This window comes from Vicugna pacos, chromosome 9 (assembly GCF_048564905.1).
Source record: "Vicugna pacos chromosome 9, VicPac4, whole genome shotgun sequence".
NCBI lineage: Eukaryota > Metazoa > Chordata > Mammalia > Artiodactyla > Camelidae > Vicugna > Vicugna pacos.
Genome location: NC_132995.1, coordinates 685,110 through 711,759, shown reverse-complemented (window position 1 = coordinate 711,759; position 26,650 = coordinate 685,110). Strand labels below are relative to the sequence as shown.

Genomic DNA, 26,650 nt, shown 5'->3' with positions numbered 1-26,650 from the left:
AAAAGGAGTGTATTAAAGTGCTGAGTGATATAACATAAGATTATCAACTAATACAAGTGGGTCAAGATGATAGTGGACTGAGAAGGGGGTTCATAAGGCTCCATCACACTCCTTTCCACTTGTGCATTCATAAGGCTTTATTTGTAGCCCCAAACTGGAAACAAGCAGAAGGTCCATTAACAGATAAACGGATAGACAAAACCATGGTACCATACGGGCGAGTTACTCAGCTATAAAAGACTGAAGTATTTACATAATAAGCAACATTTATGAATCACAAAGTATGATTATGCAGTATGGAGAAAAGCACAATTTTTTAAAAGTAAACATTTCATGATTTAAATCATAGAAAATTCTATAAAATTAATCCATAAATCAATAGTGGCTGTGAGGGCAAGAAGCAACTTGCTTTAAAGGGTCCTCATATTAATGCTGCTCTGTGTCCCTCCCTGGGGAGGGAAGCCTTCATGTTTAGTGCCAGTTTTCTGGAACAAAGAACCTAAAACTGAGTTATAGATATGGTCAGTGGTTTCATAGGTATACACTTTTGTTAAAACTAGTCATAAACAATTTAGATCAATTATACCTCAAATAGAAATCTTAAATCCTCTTTTCACCCCCTCATAACCAGAGGTTTAGAAAACCTAAATTGACTCCACTCTTCCTCCTCCTGCCTTGGGAAGGGCAGCCCTGCATCAGGGGTCGGGGGAACCATGCTGGGCCACATAAGCTATATCCCTGGGCGGCGGGACCTCCCTTCTATTCTTGTCTATGCAGGAGTGTCCAGAGGCTACAAAAATAAGGTTTTTATTTTTCTTTGCTCTGACAGTGGCCCCTCTGCAGAAGGGACACAGGTATGGTGTGTACATGCTCATCCCACAGTGGCTGGACCATCTGTGGAGGCACAGTGCCCTCCAGTGTTTCTGTGTGAAGATTTCAACCTCAGGTAGTTTTATAAACCAGTGCCACCAGAACTCTAGCCATGAAGGTCCAGGGGAACAGCTTCCCTACAACAGTGCTCAGCATTATGTGACATCCTTGGGAAAAGGGAACCGATTTAACTTCGCACAGAAGCACTATAGAGGTTGTCATGACAACTCCAGCCTCCTCCAGGTGACTGCTGGGTCTGCGGCATCCCAGGCCAGGCCGTAAGTTAGGACTACAAAGCCCCCCAGTCCTCCCAGGGGACCTCGGCCCGCAATGCAAGCTAGACCAGAACCGGAAGAAGGTAAACCTGCCGCTGCTATTACCCAGATCTCATCAGCCAGAGGGGAGGGAAACAGGGGCCCCTGAAAATTAATCATATTGTCCTGGAGAGAAGCAGGACAGAGAACAGACACACCTGCTCTCCCTGACTGCACTGGGTGCCTGACACACTGTTGGAACCTAGAACCTGCCAAGTGGTAGAGGTGAGGCTTCTGCCAAGCTGAAAAGGACGCAATTCAGACAAGGGAACCAGCAGTAGAATATGCAGACAGGCTCCTGAAAGCCTCCCACAGGGGATGTGCAGGTGTACAGGTTCAACTCCAGATAGTTCCCTCACAAAGGAACTCCTGTTCCCTGTAGGTGCAGTCATGAGGTCATCTGGTGTGAAGTTTTCTGTGTTGAATGATGTGGGAGCTTTGACTGAAGGATTTCCCACACTCCCCACACTCATAAGGCTTTTCTCCTGTGTGAACTCTGCGGTGCTGAATTAGGTTGGACTTCTGGCTGAAGGATTTCTCACACTCATCACATTTATAAGGTCTGGCTCCTGTGTGAATTCTCTGGTGTTGATTGAGAGTGGAGCTGTGGCTAAAGGATTTCCCGCATTCACTGCACTCATAAGGCCTTTCTCCAGTGTGAATTCGCAGATGCTGCACAAGTTTGCATTTATAGCTGAAGGATTTTCCACATTCACTGCATTTGTAAGGCCTTGCCCCACTGTGAATCTTCTGGTGCTGAATGAGGTTGGAGCTCTGGCTAAAGGAATTCCCACACTCACCACACTTATAAGGCCTGGCTCCAGTGTGAACCCTCTGGTGTTTAATGAGAGTGGAGCTGTAGCTAAAGGCTTTCCCACATTCACCACACTCATAAGGCCTCACTTTGTTGTGGACTTGAAGGTGCTGCACAAGTCTCAGTTTGTAGGTGAAGGCTTTTCCACATTCAACGCACTTGTAAGGCCTTGCTCCAGTGTGAATTCTGTGGTGTTGAATGAGTTTATAGCTTTGGTTAAAGGATTTCCCACATTCATTGCACTCATAAGACTTTGCTTCTAGGTCAGCTCTCTGGCAATTAATTAGAATGGAGCTTTGGTTAAAGGGTTTCTCACAGTCATCACAGTTGTAATAACTCTCTCTAGTGTGAATTTGCTGATGCTGAAAAAGTGTGTATTCATAACTGCAGAGATCCCTATATTCACCGTCCTTGAAATGACTTTTTCCACTGTGAAAGGATTCCTCGTGCTTGAAGCTGCTGTGTGGTGGTGCCCCTTTGAGGGTGGCCTGATGTTGGAGAAGATTCAATACCGCCAGGAAGTCTTTCCCAACTTCCTCACAGGTGAAGGGCTTCCCTGAAACACGGAATTTGCAGCTCGTCACAAAGGAGGCCCTGTCCACGTCCCTTTTGAATGGCCTCTCTGCATTGTGCTTCTGGTGCTGGTGAAGGTTTGGACTGGCCCAGAACTGCTGTCCACATGCCTCACAGGTGTGTGACTCCTGCCCAGGATGTGATTCTTGGTACTCAGCCAGGCACCAGATACCTCTCCTGGCCACACATTTCTCACAGGGCTGAGTCTTCTGAATGGATGGGTCTGGATGTAGACTCTTGCCTGGTGAAATTTGTTCCACAGAAACCTTCTGCACAGAAAATGCTTCCTCGTCCTCCATTCCATACCAACAACCTGAAAGCACAGAAACGCTGGTGAAATGCATGACTCATGTGGGAGGGGCAGCAACAACACAAGTGTGTCAGACACCGCAAAGAATGAGGCCACTGGACTGTTTTCAAGACAAGGCTTATGGAGGGCTGCTCTGCAGCACTGGGACTCTACAAGGTAAGGGTGGGGTGCACCACAGCAAGAAAGAGGGTGTCAAACTCAAGTCTCTACCAGTGGCCTTCTTTAAGGATATGTGCACATCTTGCAACTCATTATGTGGGATCTAAAGTTGGGGAACAGTAGAGAAAAGCTGACACAGAAGGTAGAAATGAGAAGTTAGGGAAGTGTCAAGAGCGGGGAAGGAAAGGTAGAAATGCGGTGTGATCATGGGCGATGGCATCAGCAGCAACACATTGGTGGAAACAGGACAGGTTCCCAGTATGATCCCAACACAGTCCTGATGTCACACCTCCCTCAGCTGCCATGCACCAAGGTCAGGCCTTGGCTGGAGCCATGCCCAGCCTGTGACTGCATCCCAGGACTCTTTCTAAACTCCAGGTGAACAACTGCCTGGAACCTGAGTCCTAAGGCAGTGACAGGACAGGTGAGGGACTAGCACTGGCCCACAGCAATTCTGTACACGACAGACAACAGGATAAAGCGTCCTCAGAGAGGCCTCTTATAAGAAGAGGCCAAAGTCCCCCACACATAGCGAAAAGGTCAGGAACGGTAACTGCGGGCACGGGCAGAGGCACCAGGGAGGGGGCACGTAAGGTGTGACCCAGCAGGCTCACTGGGGCTGCAGGTCTGAGAACAGCCCTATGGACTGGCACCTAGCCAGGGCACTGGGAAAGGGAGTGGTGCCTCAAATCCAAATGTGAGGAGAGCCGAGTCTAGCCCAAGGCACTGCAGCGGGTGTGAGGGTCTTACCCAGTGAGGTCACAAGTGCAAAGTTCTCCAGCATCACATCATGGTACAGGCATCTCTGAGTCTCATCAAGGAGACCCCATTCCTCCCAGGAGAAGTACACAACCACATCTTCAAAGGTCACACTGCCCTGCCATGAGGGGGAGAGAAGAAACCACACATAGCCCCTCTCTGAAAGACCTACAACCCATCACCCACATATCTATCCCATGCTTACCCTCCTCCCAAGCTCCCCACCTCAGACAAGATACCAGGCCCTAGTGCCATTGATGTCACTCCCTCCTCATAGCCCCATTAATCACCATCCGGCCTTCGGCAATAAAAGGCAGGTGGACCAAAAGACATAACCAAACCTGCACTCAACCCTCAATCTTAGTTTCCAAGACCAACGCTGTGGAGTTAGGAGCATCATGCTTCCTCTCCACGTGCACATCCTCCTTTGCAACTCTCGTGCATCTCTGCCCCACCCCCCCGTAAGTGCATCCCCACAGCCACACAAGTCCTGTGTCCCCACCTCACTCATCATACAGCACCAAGAGTGTGTGGTGAAGTTATACAGAACCTCTCCTACTGCAGACCTCTGGTGGGCCACACTTTGGAGCAGCCGTACATCCAGTCCTCCTTGCCTGCCTCAACTCTTTGCTTGGGTCTCAAGACCGCCCTGGCCCTCTTCCCACCTATGGTTGTACCTGATGTCCCCTCACGAATTCAAAGCCTAGCTTCTCATGTCTATTCATTTTCAAGAGCTACCATAATAGAGTAGCTCATACTGGGTAGCTTAAACAACAAAAACTTAACCTTCTGACATTTTTGGACACTAAAATACCACAATCAAGGATGCTGGTAGGTAGTTTTATGTGCAGTCTCAACCCTTGGCTAATATATGGCTCTTGTGTCCCTGTGACTTGATTTGGTCTTCCCACTGTATCTGGGTCCACATTTCCTCCTGTTGGATGAAGGTCCACTTTAATAACCTCATTTTAACTCAGTTATCTCCTCAGAAACCGTATCTCCAAGGACAGTCACATTCTGAGGTACTGGCAATTAGTACTTTAATATAAAACTTTAGGGAAATGAAACTCTGCCCAAGTAACTCACAGATGAACATATTTGCCTGGGCTCATCTACCAGCCTGCTTGAAACACCCCAGGCTCCACAAAAGGTCAGCACAAAATGCTGGTGAGTCAAGAAGGGTGAATAAACCTCAGGGTCATCCTGCCTCAAGTACTCATGTGCCTCTGCATTTCTCTCATCTCCCCTCTATCCCCTGGAAGCCTTGGCCACCTGCTAGATTATCCTCTCCTCCCCCTACTCTCTGGCCATCTCTCTTAAAACCTTACCTGCGTTTGAGAGGCTACCTTCTCCAGCAAGGTGCCCAGGTAAAAGACCCAGAATTGGCACCAACCCTCTTCCTGGTTTGTGACCAGAATTCCCTTCCTAAACACAGAGATCCACCAAATCCACAGTAGCCAACAACTATGTGTGTCTGACGCTGAAGTCTGTCTCTAGATCTTTGTAACCTGCTAACCACTTGATGCCTCCATTCCATGTTTTCTGAAACATGTCAGACTCTTCACATGGCCAAAACTCCTGGCATTGTCACTGGAAATCCACCTTATGATCCAAACCTCCCCTTGCTCTTACCACCTCCACAATTGACGCCCAACTTCTCAGGGAGACATACCAGACCTGCATATTGCCTCCCTGCTCAGTTCCCATCAGAAGGAAACCAACATTTCCCTGAATGCGCCCAACTTAGCTTTACCTTCAAGCATTCGGCACATACTGGTACCCGTGCCCATGACAACTTCACTTTATTGACTGTAAGAGCTGGGAACACCTCCAGCCCAGCTCTGTTTCTCCAAGGTCCCAGACACCATATGGATAGGGTCATGACCACTGAGGCCTTAGGACACCCTCCTCTTACTTATCTAGATTACAAGAGTGTTTCAACTGTTATGGGAACGTGGAGGCAGGCAACCATGATGGAGCTCAACAGACTCTGGTCTCCACTGTACCACTGCCCACCCCTGGAGCAAAAACTCACGCTGTCTAAACTCTAGGATTCAGGCCCCAGTGCTGACCCTTATCAGTTGTGTGATCTGCACAAGGACTCAGTCTCCTTGGGCCTCACTGCCCACAACCCTCTCCAGTCTGATGAAGGAACTACCCCTCAGCTGGCCAATACAAATGGCACTCTATCTCAATTCTGTGTTCCCTACAGAAACAAGTTTCTAGAATACTCAATCTGACCTCCACCACACTGCCAGAAACAGCGCTGTACCCACGACCTCCTTCCCAGCCTGGACTCCGGGGACCGGGCCGCAGGCACGCGAGCAGGCGCCCCGCCCTCGGGGCTCTAGTGTCCGGCGGGAGAGGTCGGTGCGGGCCTGGAGGATGCGCGTTTACCTGAAGTGGGTCCCTCAGCGCGGCCGCCGCCATTGAAGTCTGTGGGCAGAGCCGTCCTGTGATTCAGACCCGCTTCTGTGCAGCAGGAATAACTCCTCTTGTTTGCGTCTCCTCAGTCCACTCACCTCGGACCTGACCCAGGGCCCGGGAACCTCTGAGCAGGAAAGAGACCGGACCGCCACTGGGAGGTCGCCGGAAGTCCCGCCCCAACGCGATGGCACGCACGGAAATGCCCTGGTCCCGGAACTTCATTGGCTCCACGCCGGCACAAGGGCTTCTGGGAAATGCGGTTCTCACAGCTGAGTGCCGGACCCGCGCCCCACACCAGATCCTCCTGAAACAAAGGTGAAGCCCGCCACCGTGAGGGTCCCAAAGGCAAGGAAGGGGACTCGTTCTTTAAAGGGACTGTGCCCAGATTCCCGGAGGTGCCTGCACCTGATCAATGAAGTGTTTAGAGATACTACAAAGACTCCATGAAGTTCAGCATACTTCCAGAGGCTACGAGTTCTATTTCAGGTGCATCCAAACGGACATAACATTCCATAGAATCCATCACACAGTGTGTCCACTTGCAGCTGAAAATGAATAAAGCTTATTTTATTGCTTCTCTTGTGCACATCATTCAGCTTTGTGGTGTAACGTGTTTGTGAGTGTACTTCACAGGGTCAGGGTAAAAGAGACCTCTGTGGGAAGCTGCGAAGAATGGACCTCACCGATTAGGCTTTCATTCTCTCAAGGGTCACAGAAAACCTTTTCACAAAGAAGGCACCAAAAGCGAAGGAAGCCCCCACCCTTACCAAAGCAAAGGCTTTGGAGGCCAAGAAAGCAGTGCTGAAAGTTGTCCACAGCCACATAGAAAAAAAAAAAAAATCTGGACGTCACCCACCTTGCTGCAGCTCAGAAGGCAGCTGAAATACCCTTGGAAGAGAGCCCCTAGGAGAAACAAGCTTGACCACTATGCCATCATCAAGTTCCCCCTGACCACCAAGTCAGCCATGAAGAAGACAGAAGACAACAAGACACTTGCGTTCATTGTGGATGTCAAGGCCAACAAGTACCAGATCAAACAGGCTGTGAAGAAGCTCTATGACATTGACGTGGCTAAGGTCAAAAGCTGATCAGGCCTCATGGAGAGAAGGCATATGTACGACGGGCTCCTGACATGCTTTGGATGTTGCTAACAAAACTGGAATCATCTAAACAGCCCAGCTGGCTAATTCTAAGTATAAAAATTTTCACTATTTAAAAAAAAAAGGGGTCACAGAAAAGTTCTTCCCAACATCTGAAAGAACTTGCTTCCCATATTTTTTTCAGTGTTAGTCATTTACAGAGGAAGTATGAGTCAGACTATTACAGCTTCACAGCCAGAACCTATGACACACTTAAGTTTTTAAAACCTAATTCTCTAATGGAATACTATTCAGCCATAAAAAGCACAAAATAATGCCATTTGCAGCAACATGGATGGACCCAGAGATCATCATTCTAAGTGAAGGAAGCCACAAAGAGAAAGAAAAATGCTATATATTACTCATATGTGGAGTCTAAAAGAAAACAAGGACACTATGAACTCATCTACAAAACAGAAATAGACTTGCAGAGACATAGTAAACAATCTTGTGGTTACTGGCAGAAAGGGGGCGGCAAGGGATAAATTTGGGAGTTTGAGATTTGCAAATGTTAGCCACTATTTATAAAAACAGATAAAAAAAAACAAGTTTCTTCTGTATAGCACAAGGAAATAAATTCAGTATCCTGCAATAACCTTTAAAGACAATGAATATGAAATGAGTGTATGTACATATATGCATGACTGGGACATTGTGCTGCACATCAGAAATTGACACACTGATTGTACTTCATTCTCAATGCACAGCTTTCTTTACACTTTGGGAAATTTGGGGATTATTTACCAGTTTTTGGCTACATTTTGGACTCTTAACAGATATTGGTTAAAATAGAAAGCTCCAACCAAATTCCCCCAAATGTTCTATCAGCTGACTTGCAGTCATGAACACATTCACTGACACCAGTTTGCTCACTGGCTGATATGGCTTTTGAAGCTGAGTCTTTTCCTATTTTTGTTGATGTAGAACCCAGTAGAAGACGGTGTAAAGGGATACTCACGCAAAACTCAGACTAGAGAAGACAGAGACCAGAGCACTGTGAATGTACTCATTCCTGGATTGAGGTGGTTCTGACTTACTGAGTGCATTTCAATTAAAGCAGTGAGTATATATTTTATCTATTTAGTAAGTTTAAATAGATAAAACAAACTCTTTAAGGATATTATGAGGTATTTATTCTTGAGCCAAAGGTCATACCCATTCTTGGTGAGGATGATTTTGTGACAGTTAATTGCTAATCTGTGTGTATATAAATCATCTGGTATGAAAGGTGCTCAAAGCCTCTCACTGAAAATACCATGTAAACTGAGGCACCTGGGAAAGGCAAGCCCTCCAAAAAAGTGCATGCATATGCACAAAGAACATTTCCAAAATGTGTGAATTCTTGAAAAAACACAATAGCTGCACCAAGGATAACTTTTGGGATCTTGATTTAGAAAACATTTTAAAGCTCATAATTTTCTTGGAAAAGCAATGAACAGGTTTTGTATTTCAGGGAGTGGACCCCTAGTCAAAGGGCCATCTAGGTAAGCCACTGAGTGCTTATGTAAAGCCTGTGAAGACTGAATACATCACATAAATCCCATAGAGAAAACATTCAGATTCTCAACTGATTAGATGATTAAAGAAACAGCTTGTACTATGAGAAATGGTGTTTCTGCTGAATTCCTCAGAAACAAGGGCAAGGGACCAAAATATGCCACATTGGCACAGACATCTTGAGCTGGAGGCAAATGAAAATCAGTACATGCAGAAGGAAGCCTTCCCTGAATGTCCCTTATCTGATGAAAAGCAGAAACTTTTGAGAAACGAGGAGTGCTATCAATCTCTCCTAGAGCAGTTTTATGGCCACAAAGAAGACAAAGCTGGAGCTGAGGTCAACCTGCACAAGCCAACCTCAATCCATTAGTTTCTTCATATTTTACCTTCCTACAATTTGCTGCCCTGGGAAATCTCAAATCCTTTTGTCTTGACACCTGTTTACAAATTTATTGTTCTTTTGTTATGATGCCACTAAGCCCAAGTTCTAACCATCTCTTTGGTGTTACTCATCACTGAGTTCTCCCACATAAATGTGCAATGCATGGCTCAATAAATTGTTTTTCTCTTGTTAATTTGTCTCCTGAAAGTCTAATTCCTAGGACTCCAGCTAGAGAACCTAAGAGTGTAGAGGGGAAAAGTCTTTCCTTCCTCAACATAAGCATAATTGATTTTGTCAGGATTTATCATTCATAGCATCCATATTACTTAAATATACTGAGTAAAGCTGCTATTTAGACAATTTATAAATTTATATTTATATTCACCAAAGTCCACAAGCATCTTCCCAACTCAGGATAGCTCCAGGTCACTTTCCCTTCACTTGAAACAGTCCTTATCTGCTATGATTACAATATTTGGGGTGTTAGCTTAAAATACAAATTAGCATTGAATTTCTACTGTGAAACCTCCCAAAACCTGAAAAAGTGATGTTACATTTTAATGAAATTCTCTAAAATAACACTATACAATTTTAGAGCAACATCTTTGAATATTTACACAATTGTTTCTTTTGTACTTACAACTACTGTGAGTTATTACAATTGTTATTTAATGCTGAATGCAAATTTCCCAGCAGATTAACTGACATAGTTTTTAAGACTATAAACATAAGAAGAAAACTTTATTAAATACATGATTGAATGTCTTGGAGGGAACTTAGAGCCCACAGGCAAAGCAAACCTTAGAGACAGAATTGTTGCTGCTAATCAGCAAAAAGGGATAAAATGTTGAGAAACATGAAGACACAACTGAAAAAAGGTTTTCATTAGCCAATAGCTTGGGTTCACAACCAGGACTATCCAAAAGGACAAAAGAGAAGCGAGTAAGTAAAAAAAGCCACACACTCACCAGGATCAGGATGGCGCATGTGGCTGTGGCTTCACAGGATAGTCCAAAAGTTTATTGCTGAGAAGGTATTGGACTTACTGCTTGTATCTGTAAAGAACAAAGACAATGGTATGATTAGCCCAGCCCACATTACAAACACATTACATCAATACCATCTTTGCTGAGTGTATTTCCTCTCAATCAGTCTAGAATATCCCAGGAAAATATGTGTACATTTCCCTACCATACTTTTGTTTCTGCTCATCACTCATAGGAATGTCAAAATATACAGGGGATTTCAGGATCTAGCAGAGGCCAGTGAACTCTGGGGATCAAACTCTCACACAGGAGACAAGTCATGCTGGGGGAAAGCCCCATGCCCAAACTGTGTAATTAGAAGACAAGTTTATACCCAGCATCATACAATCCAAAACCTGCCATTGGTAGATGATCCCTTTAAAGGACCAACTGACCCACACAGGACACATGCCCCAACATGAGCTATAAAGAGTGAGGAATTCCCCAGGATCTCAACTCAGTCTGAGTGAAGATAATACCCAAATTTAAGTTAGTAGAAAGTAGGCCATCAATTTAGAAAGCATATTAGAGGGTCATTTTATTTGAATCAAAGGAATCTAGTGACAAAGAAAGAATACTGGGCAATTATCATTACACCAGAAAATGCCTTTGCTCACAAAACAGATGTTTTAATTTAATAATAAGAGCAAGTCTTTTGTAATAAAAAAGCTCTGTGTAACTTTTATCATAATAAAGATCAATCAACCTACTATCTATCAATAGGAGACTGAATAAATTATGTTGCACCCTCTTAACATTCAAGGTGGTTGTGGACGTGATCAGTAATTTTCTCCACTGCCAAATCTTCGGGTCATAACCTTAGTTTTTAAAAAAGTATCAGAATATCATATGCAGTACCATAAAGGACATTTATTAGTAAAAAATAAGAGTGAGCACCAGGATTTAAGGCAAGAATAGGTTAACTCTACTGTTTTGTACAAATGCAGGCAGGGTTATGATGAGGACTGACCTCATCTATAAACTTGCTAACCCATGGGACTAGAAGGGAAAAATAAACACCAGCTACCAGTCTTTGGGTTGGACAAGAACCCTGTTTCTGGATGGCTTCCATTGACACTTTGTCCATGAAATCAGTAAGTATCTTGCTAGTAAGGGACTGCCTTTTATAGTTATTTTAAGTCAGTCAATGCCCCTGGCCACCCAGAACCCTGTGAGTTCAACACCAAAGGCCTAAAAGTGGTCTACTCACCCCCAAACATATGCCTCTGATTCAGTACCTAGATAAGGGGGTTCAGTACAGACCTATGAGGCTTACTTCATCTGAGGAAAGGATGGTCAATGCTATGGAAGTGAACCCCAACAGAGAGAACATCATGGAGGTTGGGAAGAATTACAGCACTGAAAATGCCACCGTTATACAAAAAAGCTGTGAATACCATCAAACCTGAAACAATAAATTTCTGCTGGAGAAAGCTGCGTCTAGATGTTGGGCATGACTTCACAGGACTTAGGACAAACAATCAAGGAAATCACGGAAGAGACTGGCCAAAAAGGTGAGAGGTGAAAGGTTTCAAGGTATGGATTTTGGAGAATTTCAAGAGCTAGCAAAATTAGCAAGAATTAACAGATGACCTGGTGGAGACGAGTGCTTCTGAACCAGTGCCAGATGATGAGAAAGGAGATGTAGAAGCACTGGTGCCAGAAAACAAACTGACAGCAGACAATCTGGCAGGGGGTTCTGATTATTCAAGACTGCTTCTGTCTTCTTCTATGACATGATCCCTCTACAATGTGGCATTGAAACTAAAGCAAATGGTGGAAGAAGGGTTGGTACCACACAGAAACATTTTTAGAAAAATGAAAAGCAAAAAACTCAGAAACTATATATTTATTTAGTTGCATGGAACGTGCCTGCCTCTTCTATCTCCTCCACCAACTTCCTCCACCTCTATCACCTATGCTACCCCTGAGAACAAGACCAACCCCTTGTCTTCCTCCTCTTTCTCAGCCTACTCCACATGAAGACCACAAAGGTGAAGACTTTTAGGATGATCCACCTCCACTTAATGAACAGTAAAGCCATCACGCTATACAGTTAAGAAACTTACCTATTGTGTATGTGTGTGTTTGTGTGAAAAGTCTAATAACTGTATGGCAAGAACTGTATGAGACTTTTTTGTGTCATCACCTAAGTATTCATTGCATAGAATACTGTGTGCAAGACTTGTATTGAAGTGGCTACCCTATCCTAACATAGTCATAAGGTGAATGATACTTAATGTAAAATTAATAATGTGTTAGTTTTCGTACAATTCTATAACTTTGCTTTCTAAGAGTATATTATCATACAGCCTCTCTCAACTGCAGAAACTGTGATTAATCTATCATCACAGCTAGGCGGTTTTTAAAAAGTAACAGTGTCTCCAATACTGCATTATGACAGTAATACTGTATCCCATAAAAATTTTATAACCATTCATTAGTGTATAGCCTAGGCTACTGTGAGACAATCACATCATTTACACTAAGCTATCATAAAGCAATTGTATTGCTGCTTCTTCATTATCAATGAATAAGTTGTTATATCTGTAAATAAATATGATTTTCTCTTACATATTATCTCTTTTTAAACTAAGGCATAGTTGACTTACAATAGTACATAAGTTTCAGGTGTACAACATAGATTCACAATTCTGTCTGAATTATTTCACTAAGCTTAATATCCTCCAAATCCATCCATGTTGTTGCAAAAGGCAAAATTTCATTCTTTTATGGCTTAGTAGTATTACATTACTTTTATACATACACATATATAGGTATCTCCCACACCTTCTTTACCATCCATCTGTTGATGGACACTTAAGCTGCTTCCATATCTTGGCTATGGTAAGTAATGCTGCTATGAACATTGGGGTGCATATATCTCTTTGAATTAGTGTTTTTATTTTTTTTGGATAATATGCCCAGGAGTAGAATTGCTGGATTATATGGTAGTTCTATTTTTTAGGTTTTTTTGAGGAACCTCCATACTGTCTTCCACAGTGGCTGCACCAATTCACGGTCCCACCAACAGTATAGGAGGGTTTCCTTTTCTCCCTATCCTTGCCAACATTTGTTACTTGTGGTCTTTTTGATGATAGCCATTCTGGCAGATTGTGAAGTGATATCTCACTGTGGTTTTGACTAGCATTCCTTTGATAATTAATCACAACGAGCATCTTTTCATGTGCCTGTTATCTGTATGTCTTTGGGAAAATGTCTATTCAGGTTTGCTCATTTTAAGTCAGGTTGTTCGTTTTTTTTGATGTTGCGTTGTCTACACTGTTTATATATGTTGGATACTAATCACTTACCAGTCATATCATTTGCAAATATTTTCTCCCATTCAGTAGGTTGTCTTTTCATTTTGAAAATGGTTTCCTTTCCTTTGCAAAAGCTTTTGTTTATTTAGGCCCCATTTGTTTATTTTTGCAGATACTAACTACTATACATAAAATAGATAAACAACAAGGTCCTACTGTGTAACACAGGGAACTACATTCAATACCTTGTAATAGCCTATAATGAAAAAGAATATGAAAAGGAATACATATATAACTGAATCACTATGCTGTACACCAGATATTAACACATTATAAGCTGACTATACTAAATAAATAAATAAAATTAACAACAACAAAACAAAAACACTGACAAAAGAAACTGAAGACAACATAAACAGATGGAAAGTTACACTGTTTTCATGGAGTGGTAGAATTAATATTGCTAAAATGACCATACTACCCAAGGCAATCTACAGATTCAAGCAATCCCTATCACGTTACCAATGGCATTTTTCACAGAACCAGAACTAATAATTTTAAAATTTGTATGGAAACACAAAAGAACCCAAATAGCCAAAACTATCTTCATTTTTGATGTTGAGTGTAAGATGTATAACATCTACAATGTTTTCTATCATATAAAACAGTATGGAGCAAATGCAAACTTATGATATCCATAATTACAGTACTATAAATGTATTTTCTAATGATTTTCTCAGTAGAATTTTCTTTTCTCTAGCTTACTTTACTGTAAGAACACAGTATATAAAATATGTGGTCAACAATAGGCCTATTAATAATTAAGTTTTGGGGGAAATCAAAAGTTATATATGAATTTTTTGTGCAGGGAATTGGTGCCCCAATCCCCATGTGTTTAAAGGTCAATTGTACTTACAATGGATCAAAACATAAATTTGTAAAAATTCTTTGTGTTTACTACTACCAAAAACAAACAAACAAAAACAAAAAAACCCCTCAACTTGAAGAATGGCAAAGGAACAATCATCACAATGAGAAATGAGAAATAAAAAGCAAGGTATTTTTGCATATCTTCTATATGAACTTCTCCTTCAGTAACTTTCTTATCTGTAAAAAAAAAAAAAAGTGTTCCACCTAATAAAGGAAAAGAGGGTGAAGAACTGGACCATCACCTATATCGAGAGTACAGGCAATAATCATTAATGGCTGCCAAATCCCTTAGATGACAGAGTGACTCAGGTGTAGTCAATACATTAATGACTGATCACAATTTTACAAAATAGAAAAGTGGGATATTAGTTGCTTTATAATGTGATGCAAAAGTAGACACGGACACACATGAATAGTTCTGAATCTGATCTCATTTCTAAAATAACTACCTTTTTCTGCAGGAAATATAAAGCACAGCAGGTCATGATAAAAGACATCATGACAGTTCCCCCATAGTGCAGGGGGAGCCACTTGAGGGGGGAGAAGGTGGGGCTGGGAGAGCTGTAGCTGCCCCTCACTTCTCCCCCACTCAATACAATGATCTCAAACCACACACACACACAAAGACATAATGAGAAGGAAGTAAGTCAAATCAGAGTATCAGAAAATTCTACATGAAACAGCTTGTACAGCCATGGCCAATATTAAGGCTTGAGACCTTTGTGGCAAGAAGAAGAAGGAGATGTTGAAACAAATGGAGGACCTAAGGAGATTTCCCAGCTGCGCAATGCTAAAGTGACAGGTGGCATGGCTTCCAAGCTCTCCAAGATCCGAGTTGTTCACAAATCCATTGCTCTTGTTCTCGCCGTCATTAACCAGACTCAGAAAGAGAACCTCAGGAAATTCTACAAGGGCAAGAAGTACAAGCTCCTGGATCTGCGACCCAAGAAAAGGTGTGCCAGGTGCTGAGGGCTCAACAAGCACGAAGAGAGCCTGAAGACAAAGCAGCAGTGGAAGGAGGGGCTGTACCCACTGCGGAAGTACGTGGTCAAGGCCTGAGCATCCAGGCGTCAATGAAACAAACTGTCTGATATTGCAAAAAAAAAAAAAAAAAAAAAAAAAAAAAAAAGAAAAGAAAGAAGAGAAAAAGATAAAAGAAATATGATCTTTCAAACAAACAAAATCAATATATAAAAGGAGTTACCCACAGAAAATGAATAAAGCAAGAAATGTAAAATATAATAATAGATAAGAAATGCTTTCATGTTTCTTTAAACATCCAGGAGATTCTGAGTACTGTTTGGTACTAGATAATATGGAGGAATTATTGTTTATAGTTACACGTGATAAAGTATTTAGGGATGTAGTGATATGGCTTTTGGAGTTTGCCTTAACATGAATAGGATTATAGATGAAATGATTTTGGCAGTCAGTCCAGTTGTAGCTTTTGATGGGTTCTTATGGGTTGGTTTTTTTCCCAATTACCTTCCTCCTCCTCATCTTTCTAGGCATTTAAAGAACTATGTAATATTATTTTACAAAATTCTTTATATTAATAATTAAACATGCTCAGTTTCTTCATTTGCTATAATGTTATTCTTTTAGTCTATAGTGTTTCATATCTCATAACCTCTCATGTTCAAATGTTTCATTGAATTCTCTTAATATTACTATATTTCTCTTCAATTTTCATTAGTAAATTTAAAAATACTGAATCTCTTCAATCTCAGGCGATATTAGACAGATAAGCGCAGTCAGCCACGTTTGCAGAGTTGTAATGTGGGGAAGGGAAGACTCACTTAGGTGGGTTACTTCATAGTTCTCACCAAGTTTTCACATCTATTACCAGGTCATCAAACTCAGACTGTTATCTATAATAACAATTTAAACAATTAAAACACCATGTAGGCACTTATATGTCTACTATTAGGAGAACCTTATGGACTTCCAATATTCCAAAACTGACTCAGTATCTGATACCATTCATGGGTAAAGATGCAGTACATTAAGGGATACTACCAGGATTTCCAGTCAAGATGGCGGAGTAGTAGGACCATGAGCTCACCTCTCCTCACCACTACAATGAAACCACAACTGCTAAGCCATCAGAAAAAAGGACTGGAACCTAGCAGGATGGTATGAGGCATGCTTGAGAGATAATCAGGCCCCATACCCCCCAGGTGGATGACCCACAAGCAGAAGAGTAAGTTGCAGAGGCCCTACCACAAGAATGAGACTTTTGAGCCCCAAGTCAGGCTCTCCAGCTGGGGTTCTGTCCCGAAGAGATCTCAGGACATCTGGTTTTGAAGGCCAGTGGGGCTTAACTCCAGGGGTCCCACAGGACTGGGGGAAACAGACACTTCATTCTCTTGGGGAGTGTACACAGAATCTCACAAGTGCCAGGTCCAAGGGCAGAGGTAGTGATTTCATAGGAACCTGGGCTAGATCTGCCTGCTGGTTTTGGAGGGTCTCTTGGGGAGGTAGGAGATGGCTGCTCCTCCATCCAGGGGACACAAAAGCTGGTGGTGAGCATTCCAGGAGTGTTCATCTACATGAGCTTTCCTGGAGGCTAACATCTTGACTGGATCTTTAGCACCAAGACCTAGCCCCACCCAACAGCCTGTAGGCTTAAGGGCTGGGAAGCCTCAGTCCAAACAACATACTGGGTTGGAACACAGCCCCACCCATCAGTAGACCTCCTGAGCTACAAATGCCTCTAGACACCAGAGGTCCAGGACCAAGCTTCACCCAGCAGTGGGCAGACACCAACTCCTGCTGCCAGGAAATCTGCATAAGCCTCGAGTCCAGCCTCATCCACCAGAGGCAGATACCAGAAATGAGAAAACAACAATCTCAAAGCCTGTGGAAGGAGTCCACAAACACAGGCCAGACTCTCTGCTCTGGGACCAGCTGGACCCTGGCCCTCGGGAGATAAGTATACTGCTGGGATTCACAGGACATCTCCCACAGAGGGCCACTTCTCCAAGGCCAAGAAATGTAACTAATCTAAAAATACAAATAGACAATATGAGGTGGCAGAAGAGTACTTCCCGGCCAAGGAATAAGATAAAACTCCAGAAGAAGAAGTAAGTGATGAGGACATAGGCAATCAATTTGAGAAACAGTTTAGAGTAATGATGGCAAAGATGTTCAGAAAACTTGAGGAGTACAGTTGCAAAGAGAGAAGTTTTCAGTAAAGAGTTTGAAAATATAAAGAACACCAAGAGTCAAATAAAATTGTTGAAATGAACACCACACTGGAAGGAACCAAAAATAGACTAACTGAGGCAGAAGAATGGATCAGTGAGCTAGAAGACAGTTTAGTGGAAATCACTACTGCAAAACAGAAAAAAGAATGAAAAGAAATGAGAATAAGAGAACTGCAGAACAACATGAAGCACACTAATATTTGCATTATAGGGATCCCAGAAAGACAAGAGAGAAAGAAAGGATCTGAGAAAATTTTTGAGGAGATAATATCTGAAAATTTGCCTAATTTGGGAAAGGAAACAGTCACCCAAGTCCAGGAATTGCAGAGTTCCACACAGGATCAAACCAAAGGGGAATATACCAAGGCACACAGTAGTGAAATTGACAAGAATTAAGGATAAGGAGAAAATATTAAAATTAACAAGATAAAAGCAACAAATAACATAGAAGGGAACTCCCACAAGGTTATCAGCTGATTTCTCAGCAGAAACTCTACAGGCCAGAACAGAATAGCAGATATACTTAAAGTTATGAAAAGGAAAAAGTTAGAACCAAGAATACTCTATCCAGCAAGGCTGTCAGATTTGATGCAGAAATCAAAAGCTTCACAGATAAAAGCTAAAGGAGTTCAACACCACCAAACCAGCTTTGCAACAAATGTTAAAGGAACTTCTCTAGTCATCAAACCACAAGAGAAATGAAGATGGCAGGAAAAAAAAAGACTTATAAAAACAAACCAAAACAATTAACAAAATAACAACAAGAACATACCCATTGATAATTACCTTAAGTGTAAATGGATTAAACCCTCCAACCAAAAGACACAGACTGGCTGAATGGATACAAAAACAAGACCCATATATATGCTGCCTACAAGAGACCCATGAGAGCTAGAGACACATGCAGGCTCAAAGTAAGGGGATGGGAAAAGATATTTCATGCAAATGGAAACCAAAAGAAAGTTGCAGTAGCAATATTTATGTCAGAAAAAAATAGGTTTCAAAATAAAGACTGTTACAAGAGACAAGGCACTACATAACATTTAAGAGATAAATCCAAGAAGAGGATGTAACAATTGTAAATATATATATACACCCAACATAGGAGCACCTCAATATGTAAGGCAATTGTTAACAGACAAACTGAGAAATTGACAATAACACAATAACAGTGGAGAACTTAACACCCCACTTACATCAATGGACAGATCATCCAGACAGAAAATCAGTAAGGAAATACAGGCCCTAAATAACACATTCCAGATCATATGGACTTAACTGATGTCTATAGAGCATTCCATCCAAAAGCAACAGAATACACATTCTTCTCGAGTTTACACTGAATATTCTCCAGAATCGACCACATGTTGGCATACAAAGCTAGCCTCAGAAAATTTAAGAATACTGAAATTGTACCAAACATCTTTTCTGACCACAATGCTATAAGGTTAGAAATCAACTACAAGAAAAAACTGCAATCACGTGGAACCTACACTATATGCTACTAAACAATCAATGGATCACTGAAGAAATCAAAGAGAAAATTAAAAATAACTCTGAGACGAATGAAAATGAAAACACAACAATCTAAAACCTCTGGGACACAGCAAAAGCAATTATCAGAAGGAGGTTTATAGTGATACAAGCCCACCTCAGGAAACAAGAAAAATCTCAAGTAAGCAACCCACCCTTAAGGCTAAAGCAGCTAGTGAAAGAAGAACAAACAAACCCCAAAGTAACTAGAAGAAATCATAAAGATTAGAGCAGAAATAAGTGAAATAGACCCCCAAAAACAGAAAAGATAAATGAAACTAAAAGCTGGTTCTTTAAAAAGACTTTTTTTAATGATAAACTTTTAGTCAGATTCATCAAGAAAAAAAAGGAAGAGCAATCAAAGTAATAAAATCAGAAGTGAAAAAAAGTTACTACTAACACCACAAAAATACAAAGGATCGTAAGAGGCTACTATGAGCAAATATATTCCAAAGAAATACAACAACGCAGAAGAAATGGACAACTTCTTAGAAAGGTACAATTTACCAAGACTGAACCAGAAAGAAATAGACAATATGAATAGACCAATTTCCAGTACTGAAATTGAATCAGTAGTTAAAAACCTCCCAACAAACAAAAGCACAGCGACAGATGGCTTCACAGGGTAATTTTATGAAACATTTACAGAAGAGTTTAACATCCATCCTTCTGAAAATATTTCAAAAAATTGCAGAGGAAAACTTCCAAACTTATTCTATGAGGCCATTGTCACCCCAATACCAAAACCGAAGATACCACACACACAAACATTACAGTCCAATATCACTTATGAATATAGATGTAAAAATCCTCAAAAAAATACTACAGAATCAACTCCATCAATGCATGAAAAGAATCATATGCCATGATCAAGTGGGATTTATTTTTATCTCAGGGATACAGGGAGTTTTCAATGCAAATCAATCAATGTGATACACCACATTAACAAACTGAAGAATAAAAGCCATATGATCATCTCAATAGATGGAGAAAAAGCTTTTAATAAAATTCAACATCCATTTATGATAATAACTCTCCAGAAACTGGGTATAGACAGAACATACCTCAAACAAAATAAGGCCATATATGACAAACCCACAGATAATATCATTCTTAATGGGCAAAAGCTAAAAGCATTTCCTCTAAGATAAGCAACAAGATAAAGATGCCCACTCTTGCCACTTTATTCAACATACTTGGGCAGAACAGCTAAATAAACATTTCTCCAAAGAAGGCATACAAATGTCTAACAGGCACATCAAAAGATGCTTAATATCACTAATAATTAGAGAAATGCAAATCAAAACTGCAATGAGGTAACACTTCACGCTGATCACAATGGCCATCAACAAAAAGTCTACAAATAATACATGCTGGAGAGGGTGTGGAGAAAAGGGAACTGTCCTACGCTGTTGGTGGGAATATCAAGTGGTCCAGCCACTACGGAAAACAGCAGGGAGGGTCCTTAGAAAACTAAACAGACTTACCATATGCTCCAGCAATCCCACTCCTTTGCATATATCTGGAGAAAACTATAATTCAAAAAGATACACACACCCCAATTTTCACAGCAGCACTATTTACAAGGGCCAAGAGATGGAAGCAACCTAAATGTCCATGGATAGATGAATGGATAAAGAGGATGTGGTATCTATCTTTATTTATCTACCTATCTATCTAGATATACAGATACATATCTACACACATACATAATGGGATATTACTCAGCCATTAAAAAGAATGAAATGGTGCCATTTGCAGCAACTTGGACAGATCTAGAGATTATCATATTCGGTGATGTGAGTATCTCAAAGACAAATATCATATGATATCACTTATATGTGGAGTAAAAAAAAAGATACAAAGGAACTTATTTACAAACCAGAAATAGACTGACAGACATAGAAAACAAATTATGGTTACCAAAGGGGAAGGGAGAGAGAAATTAGAAGTTTGGGATTAACATATACACACCAGCATATGGAAAACAGATAAGCAACAAGGACCTACTGGATAGCATAGGGAACTATATTCAATATCTTGTAATAACCTATGATGGGAGAGAATTTGAAAAATAAACACATATATCTGTATCACTTTGCTGTACACCTGAAACTAACAACATTTTAAATCAACTATACACTTCTATTAAAAATATAATATTGGGGGACTTTTAAAAACTTTTTTTATTGAAGTATATTCAGTTTACAATATTGTGTCAATCTCTGGTGTACAGTACAATGCTTCAGTCATACATGAATATACACATATTCATTTTCATATTCTTTTCACCATAAGCTACTAGTAGATATCAAATATAGTTCTCTGTGCTATACAGTATAAACTAGTTTATCTATTTCATATAATACCAATCAGTATCTGCAAATCTCAAACTCCTAATTTATCCCTTCCCACCCGCTTTCTCCCTGGTAACCATAAGTTCGTTTTCTATGTCTGTGAGTCTGTTTCTGTTTTATAAAAAAGTTCATTTGTCTTTTTGTTGTTGTTGTTTTTAAGATTTCACATATAAATGATATCATATGGTATTTCTCTTTCTTTCTGGCTTATTTCACTATTTCTCCAGGGCCATCCATGTTGCTGCAAGTGGCATTATTTTATAATTTTTTATGGCTGAGTAGTAAGTATTCCATTGTATAAATATACCATAACTTCTTTATCCAGTCATCTGTCAATGGGCATTTAGGTTGTTTCCATGTCTTGACTATTGTATATAGTGCTGCTATGACACTGGGGTGCAGTGGGTGACTTTTAAACCCTACTCACATCAATGAACAGATCATCCAGACAGAAAAGTAAGTAGACACTGGCTGTACAGGACACATTACACTAAATGGATATAATTTATATGTAGAGAGAGAGCATTCCATCTGACACCAGCAGAGTATACATTCTTTTCAAGTGCACATGGACCCATTCTCCAGGACAGATCACACAGTAAGCCACAAAACAGGCCTCAGTAATAAAAAAAACAAAATCATATAAAGCATCTTCTCTGACCACAACACTATGTGATTTGAAATCAAATACATGAAAAAAGCTACAAAACACAAACACATAGAGGCTAAACAATATGCTACTAAACAATCAATGGGTCACTAAAGAAATCAAAAAAGAACTGCAAAAAGAATACATACAGGTAAATAAAAATGAAAATCTCATCACCCAAAACCTATGGGCTACAGCAAAAGCAGTTCTAAGAAGTTTATTTTGATACAAGCTTATCTCAGAAAATAAGGAAACACTCAACCAACCAAACCTAATGCCTAAAGGAAGTAGACAAAGAAGAACAAACAAAACTAAAGCTAGTAGAAAGACAGAAAGCAAAGATCAGAGTGGAAGTAAATAAAACAGAAACTGAAAAAAAAAAAAAGAAGAAAGAAGAAAGAAAAAAATCAGTTGAACTAAAAGCTGGTTCTTGGAAAAGATAAAGTTGATAAACCCTTAGCCAGACTCATCAAGAAAAACATATGAGAGGATCCAAGTCAATCAAATCAGAATTAAAAAGGAGAAGTTAGAAACAATGCCACAGCAACACAAAGGTTCATGAAAGACTATTAATGAAGAAGTATATGCCAATAAATGGACAACCTAGAAGAGATGGACAAATTTTTAGAAAGGTAACATCTGCCAAGACTGAATGAGGAAGAAATAGAAAATATGAATAGACCAATTACTATTCATGAAATTGAATCAGGAACTTAAAAAACCCCAACATCATATGTCAGCAATACTTACAACAAACAAATGAATAAATATATAAAAAAATAAAAACTTTAAAAAACCTCTCACCAAATAAAAAGTCCAGGATTGGAAGGCTTTACGTGTCAATCATTCCAAACATTTAGGGAAGTGTTAACAACTGTCCTTCTCAAACTATTCCAAAAAATTGCAGAGGAAGAAGCACTTCTGAACTCTATGAGGCCAGAATCACCCTTAGAGCAAAACCAGACAGGTAAGAAAATTACAGGTCAGTTATCACTGATGAACACAGATGCAAAACTCCTCAACATAACATTAGCAAACTGAAGCCAACAATACATTAAAAGGATCGTACAGCATGATCAAGTGGGATTTATCCTGGAGATGTGAGGAATTTTCAATACCCACAAATCAATCAGTGTGATAAACCAGATTAACAAATTGAAGAATAAAAACCATATGATCATCTCAACAGATGCAGGGAAACATTTTGACAAAATTCAACAGCCATTTATATAAAAACTTTCCAGAAGGTGGGCATCAAAGGAGTATACCTCAACATAATAAAGACCATACATGACAAACCCACTGCTAACATCATGCTCCGTGGTGAAAAGCCAAAAGCATTTTCCTAGAAGATCAGGAAAAAGACAAGGAGGCCAATGCTCACACCTTGTAGTCAACATAATTTTGGAAGTCCTAGCCACAGCAATCAGAAAAGCAAAAGAGAAAACAATAATCCAAATAGGAAAGGAAGAAGTAAAACTGTCACTGTTTGCAGATGACATGATACTATACACAGAAAATCTTAAAAGATGCCACCAGAAAAATGGAGCTCATCAATGAATTTGGTAACGTTGCAGGATGCAAAATTAATATGCAGAAATTTGTTTCATTTCTGTATACTAGCAATGAGCTGTCAGAAAGAATTAAGGAGACGAACCTAGGTACCATCATATCAAAAAGAATTAAATTTCTAGGAATAAAACTATCTGAGGCAAAAGGCCTGTCCTTGGAAAACTATTAAGACACCAGTGAGAAAGACTCAAGATGATACAGACAGGTGGAAAGATACACCATGTTCTTCAACTGGAAGAATTAGTATTGTTAGAATGACCAAACTACCCAAGGCAATATACAAATTCACTGGTATTTCTATCAAATGACCAAATGCATTTTTCACAGAAATGGAACAAAAAAAGTTGTAATTTATATGGAAACACAAACGACCCTGAACAGCCAAAACAATCTTGAGAAAGAATAACGGAGCTGGAGGACTCACTCTCCTTGACTTCAGACTATACTACAGAGCTACCATAATCAAAACAGTTGGTACTGGAATGAAAAGAGACACACAGATCAACGGAACAGAATAGAGAGCCCAGAAATAAACCCACACACTTAGGGTCAATTACTCTACAACAAAGAAGGCAAGAATAAACAATGGAGAAAAAACAATCTCTTCAATAAACTGGACATCTCCCTGTAAAAGACTGAAATTAGAACATTCTGTAACATCATATACAAAAATAAACTCAAAATAGATTAAAGACTTAAATGTAAGAGCAGATACTATAAAACTCCTAGAGGAAAACATCGGCGAACACTCTTGGACACAAATTACAGTAATACTTTTTTTTGAACCACCTTCTGGAGTAATGGAAATAAAAGCAAAAATAAACAAATGGGATCCAATTAAACTTAAAACTTTTGCACAGCTAAGGAACCATCAACAAAACAAAAAGACAACATATAGAATGGAACAATATATATGCAAGTGATGTGACGGACAAGGGACTATATACAACTCTCCAAAGAAGTCAGATTACCAAAAAACACATGAAAAGATGCTCAACATCACTAATTGTTAGAGAAATGCAAATCAAAACTACAATGGAATATCACCTCATGCCAGTCAGAATGGCCATCATCAAAAAAGTCTACAAACAATAAATGCTGGAAAGGGTGTGGAGAAAAAGGAACCCTCCTATACTGTTGGTGGCAGTGTAACTTGGTGCAACTACTAGGGAGGACAGTATGGAGGTTCCTTTAAAAACTAAAAATAGACTTACCATATGATCCAGAAATCCCACTCCTGGGCATACACCCAGAGAAAAATATAATTCAAAAAGACACATGCAGCCCAATGTTATAGCAGCACTATTTACAATAGCCAAGACATGGAAACAACCTGAATTTCCAACAACAGATGACTGGATAAAGAGTGTGTGTGTGTGTGTGTGTGTGTGTGTGTGTGTGTGTGTGTGTGTAAAATGGAACTCTACTCAGCCATAAAAAAGAATAAAATAATGCCATGTGGCAACACAGATGGATCTGGAGATCATCATTCTATGTAAAGCCAGAAAGAGCAAGAAAAATGCCATACGATACCACTTTTATGTGGAATCTTAAAAAAAAAGACACAAATAAATTACTTATTATTTATAACTTACATGATCAATTTCTTGAATATGTATGAGGACATTTCACTATCCTTTATAATTGGATTATTGCATTCTGTTGATTCTTATTTTGTGGATGGCTTTATTCCTGATAACTATGTAAGTTTAAAAAGCTAAATTTCTAAACTGTTGTTAGAGAAATGAATAGCACATATAAACAAACAAACCAATCTAACCACCAGACCTCTCCCCAAAAAAGTTCAGTTTTAAAAGGTGAAAAGATGAAAGAGACAACAGAATAGGAAATGTACTGGATCATTGAGGGAGGAAAAACAGACCCACACCAAGACATATCATAATCAAGATGGCCAGAGTCAAGGATAAAGAAATGATTCTAAAGGCAGCAAGAGAAAAGCAAAGAGTTAACTACAAGGGAACCCCCATAAGGCTCTCAGCTGATTTCTCTACACAAACACTACAGGCCAGAAGGGAGTGGCAAGATATATTCAAAGCCCTGAATGAAAAAAAGATGCAGCCTAGGATACTTTATCCAGCAAGGCTATCCTTTAGGATAGAAGGAGAAATAAAGAGTTTCACAGACAAAAAAAAGCTGCAGGAGTTTAGCAACACTAATCCCATGCTAAAAGAAATATTGAAAGGGCTATTCTAAATAGAAAAGCAGCAGGATGCTACAGAAATGAGAAACGTACAACTGGAAAGGTGATAACTCATGAATTACAAATAAAGAAAACACGAAATTACAAAAGAAGACATACAAATCACTGAGAGTGGGAGAGGGAGGCAGGGAAATATAGAATTTTTTCTTTCTTTTTTTAAATTTTTTTAACAGTAGGATGGGTTTGAGATCATGTTATTATCAGTTTATTAAAAACGGGTATAGGTTAATAGATTTACAAAAAAGGGTAACCACAAGTCAAAAATTTACAAGGGAGTCACAAAAATTAAATAAAATCCATGATAATACAAAGGAAAAGTACCAAACCACAAAAGGAAGAAGAAAGAAACAAAGAGGATATACCAATTCAACTGCAAAGATAAGTTCAAAATGGCAATAAACACACATCTATCATTAATTACTGTAAATGTTAATGGACTAAATGCTCCAGTCAAAAGACATAGAGTGGCAGACTGGATAATAAAGCAAGAACCTTCAATATGCTGCATACAAGAGACCCACTTTAGGGAGAAGGACACATATAGATTGAGAGTGAAAGGATGGAAAAGGATATTCCATGCAAATGGAAAAGCCAAAAAAGCAGGTGTTGCAGTACTGATTTCAGACAAAATAGACTTTAAAACAAAG

At 40.0% G+C, this 26,650-nt stretch overlaps 1 protein-coding gene, 1 long non-coding RNA gene and 1 pseudogene across 2 annotated transcripts in view; 2 read left to right on the top strand and 1 right to left on the bottom strand.

Moving 5' to 3' along the window:
• Positions 1–51: 51 nt before the first annotated feature.
• LOC102540130 (zinc finger protein 587B-like) overlaps positions 52–26,650 on the bottom strand; it is a 36,047-nt gene continuing 9,448 nt past the window's right edge. Inside the window, exons 2-5 of the mRNA XM_031676098.2 lie at positions 10,213–10,299; positions 6,197–6,530; positions 3,791–3,917; positions 52–2,884 (exon numbers count right to left, since the gene is read on the bottom strand). Of these exons, the coding sequence (XP_031531958.1) occupies positions 1,581–2,884; positions 3,791–3,917; positions 6,197–6,229 (1,464 nt within the window). The 5' untranslated portion in view covers positions 6,230–6,530; positions 10,213–10,299 and the 3' untranslated portion in view covers positions 52–1,580. The remainder of the gene's footprint in view (positions 2,885–3,790; positions 3,918–6,196; positions 6,531–10,212; positions 10,300–26,650) is intronic.
• Positions 2,879–8,440, top strand: LOC140698020 (uncharacterized). The gene is made up of 2 exons (XR_012075376.1): positions 2,879–3,037; positions 8,290–8,440. It is a non-coding gene; the product is annotated as an uncharacterized lncRNA (long non-coding RNA).
• Positions 15,157–15,521, top strand: LOC102537624 (large ribosomal subunit protein uL29-like; annotated as a pseudogene).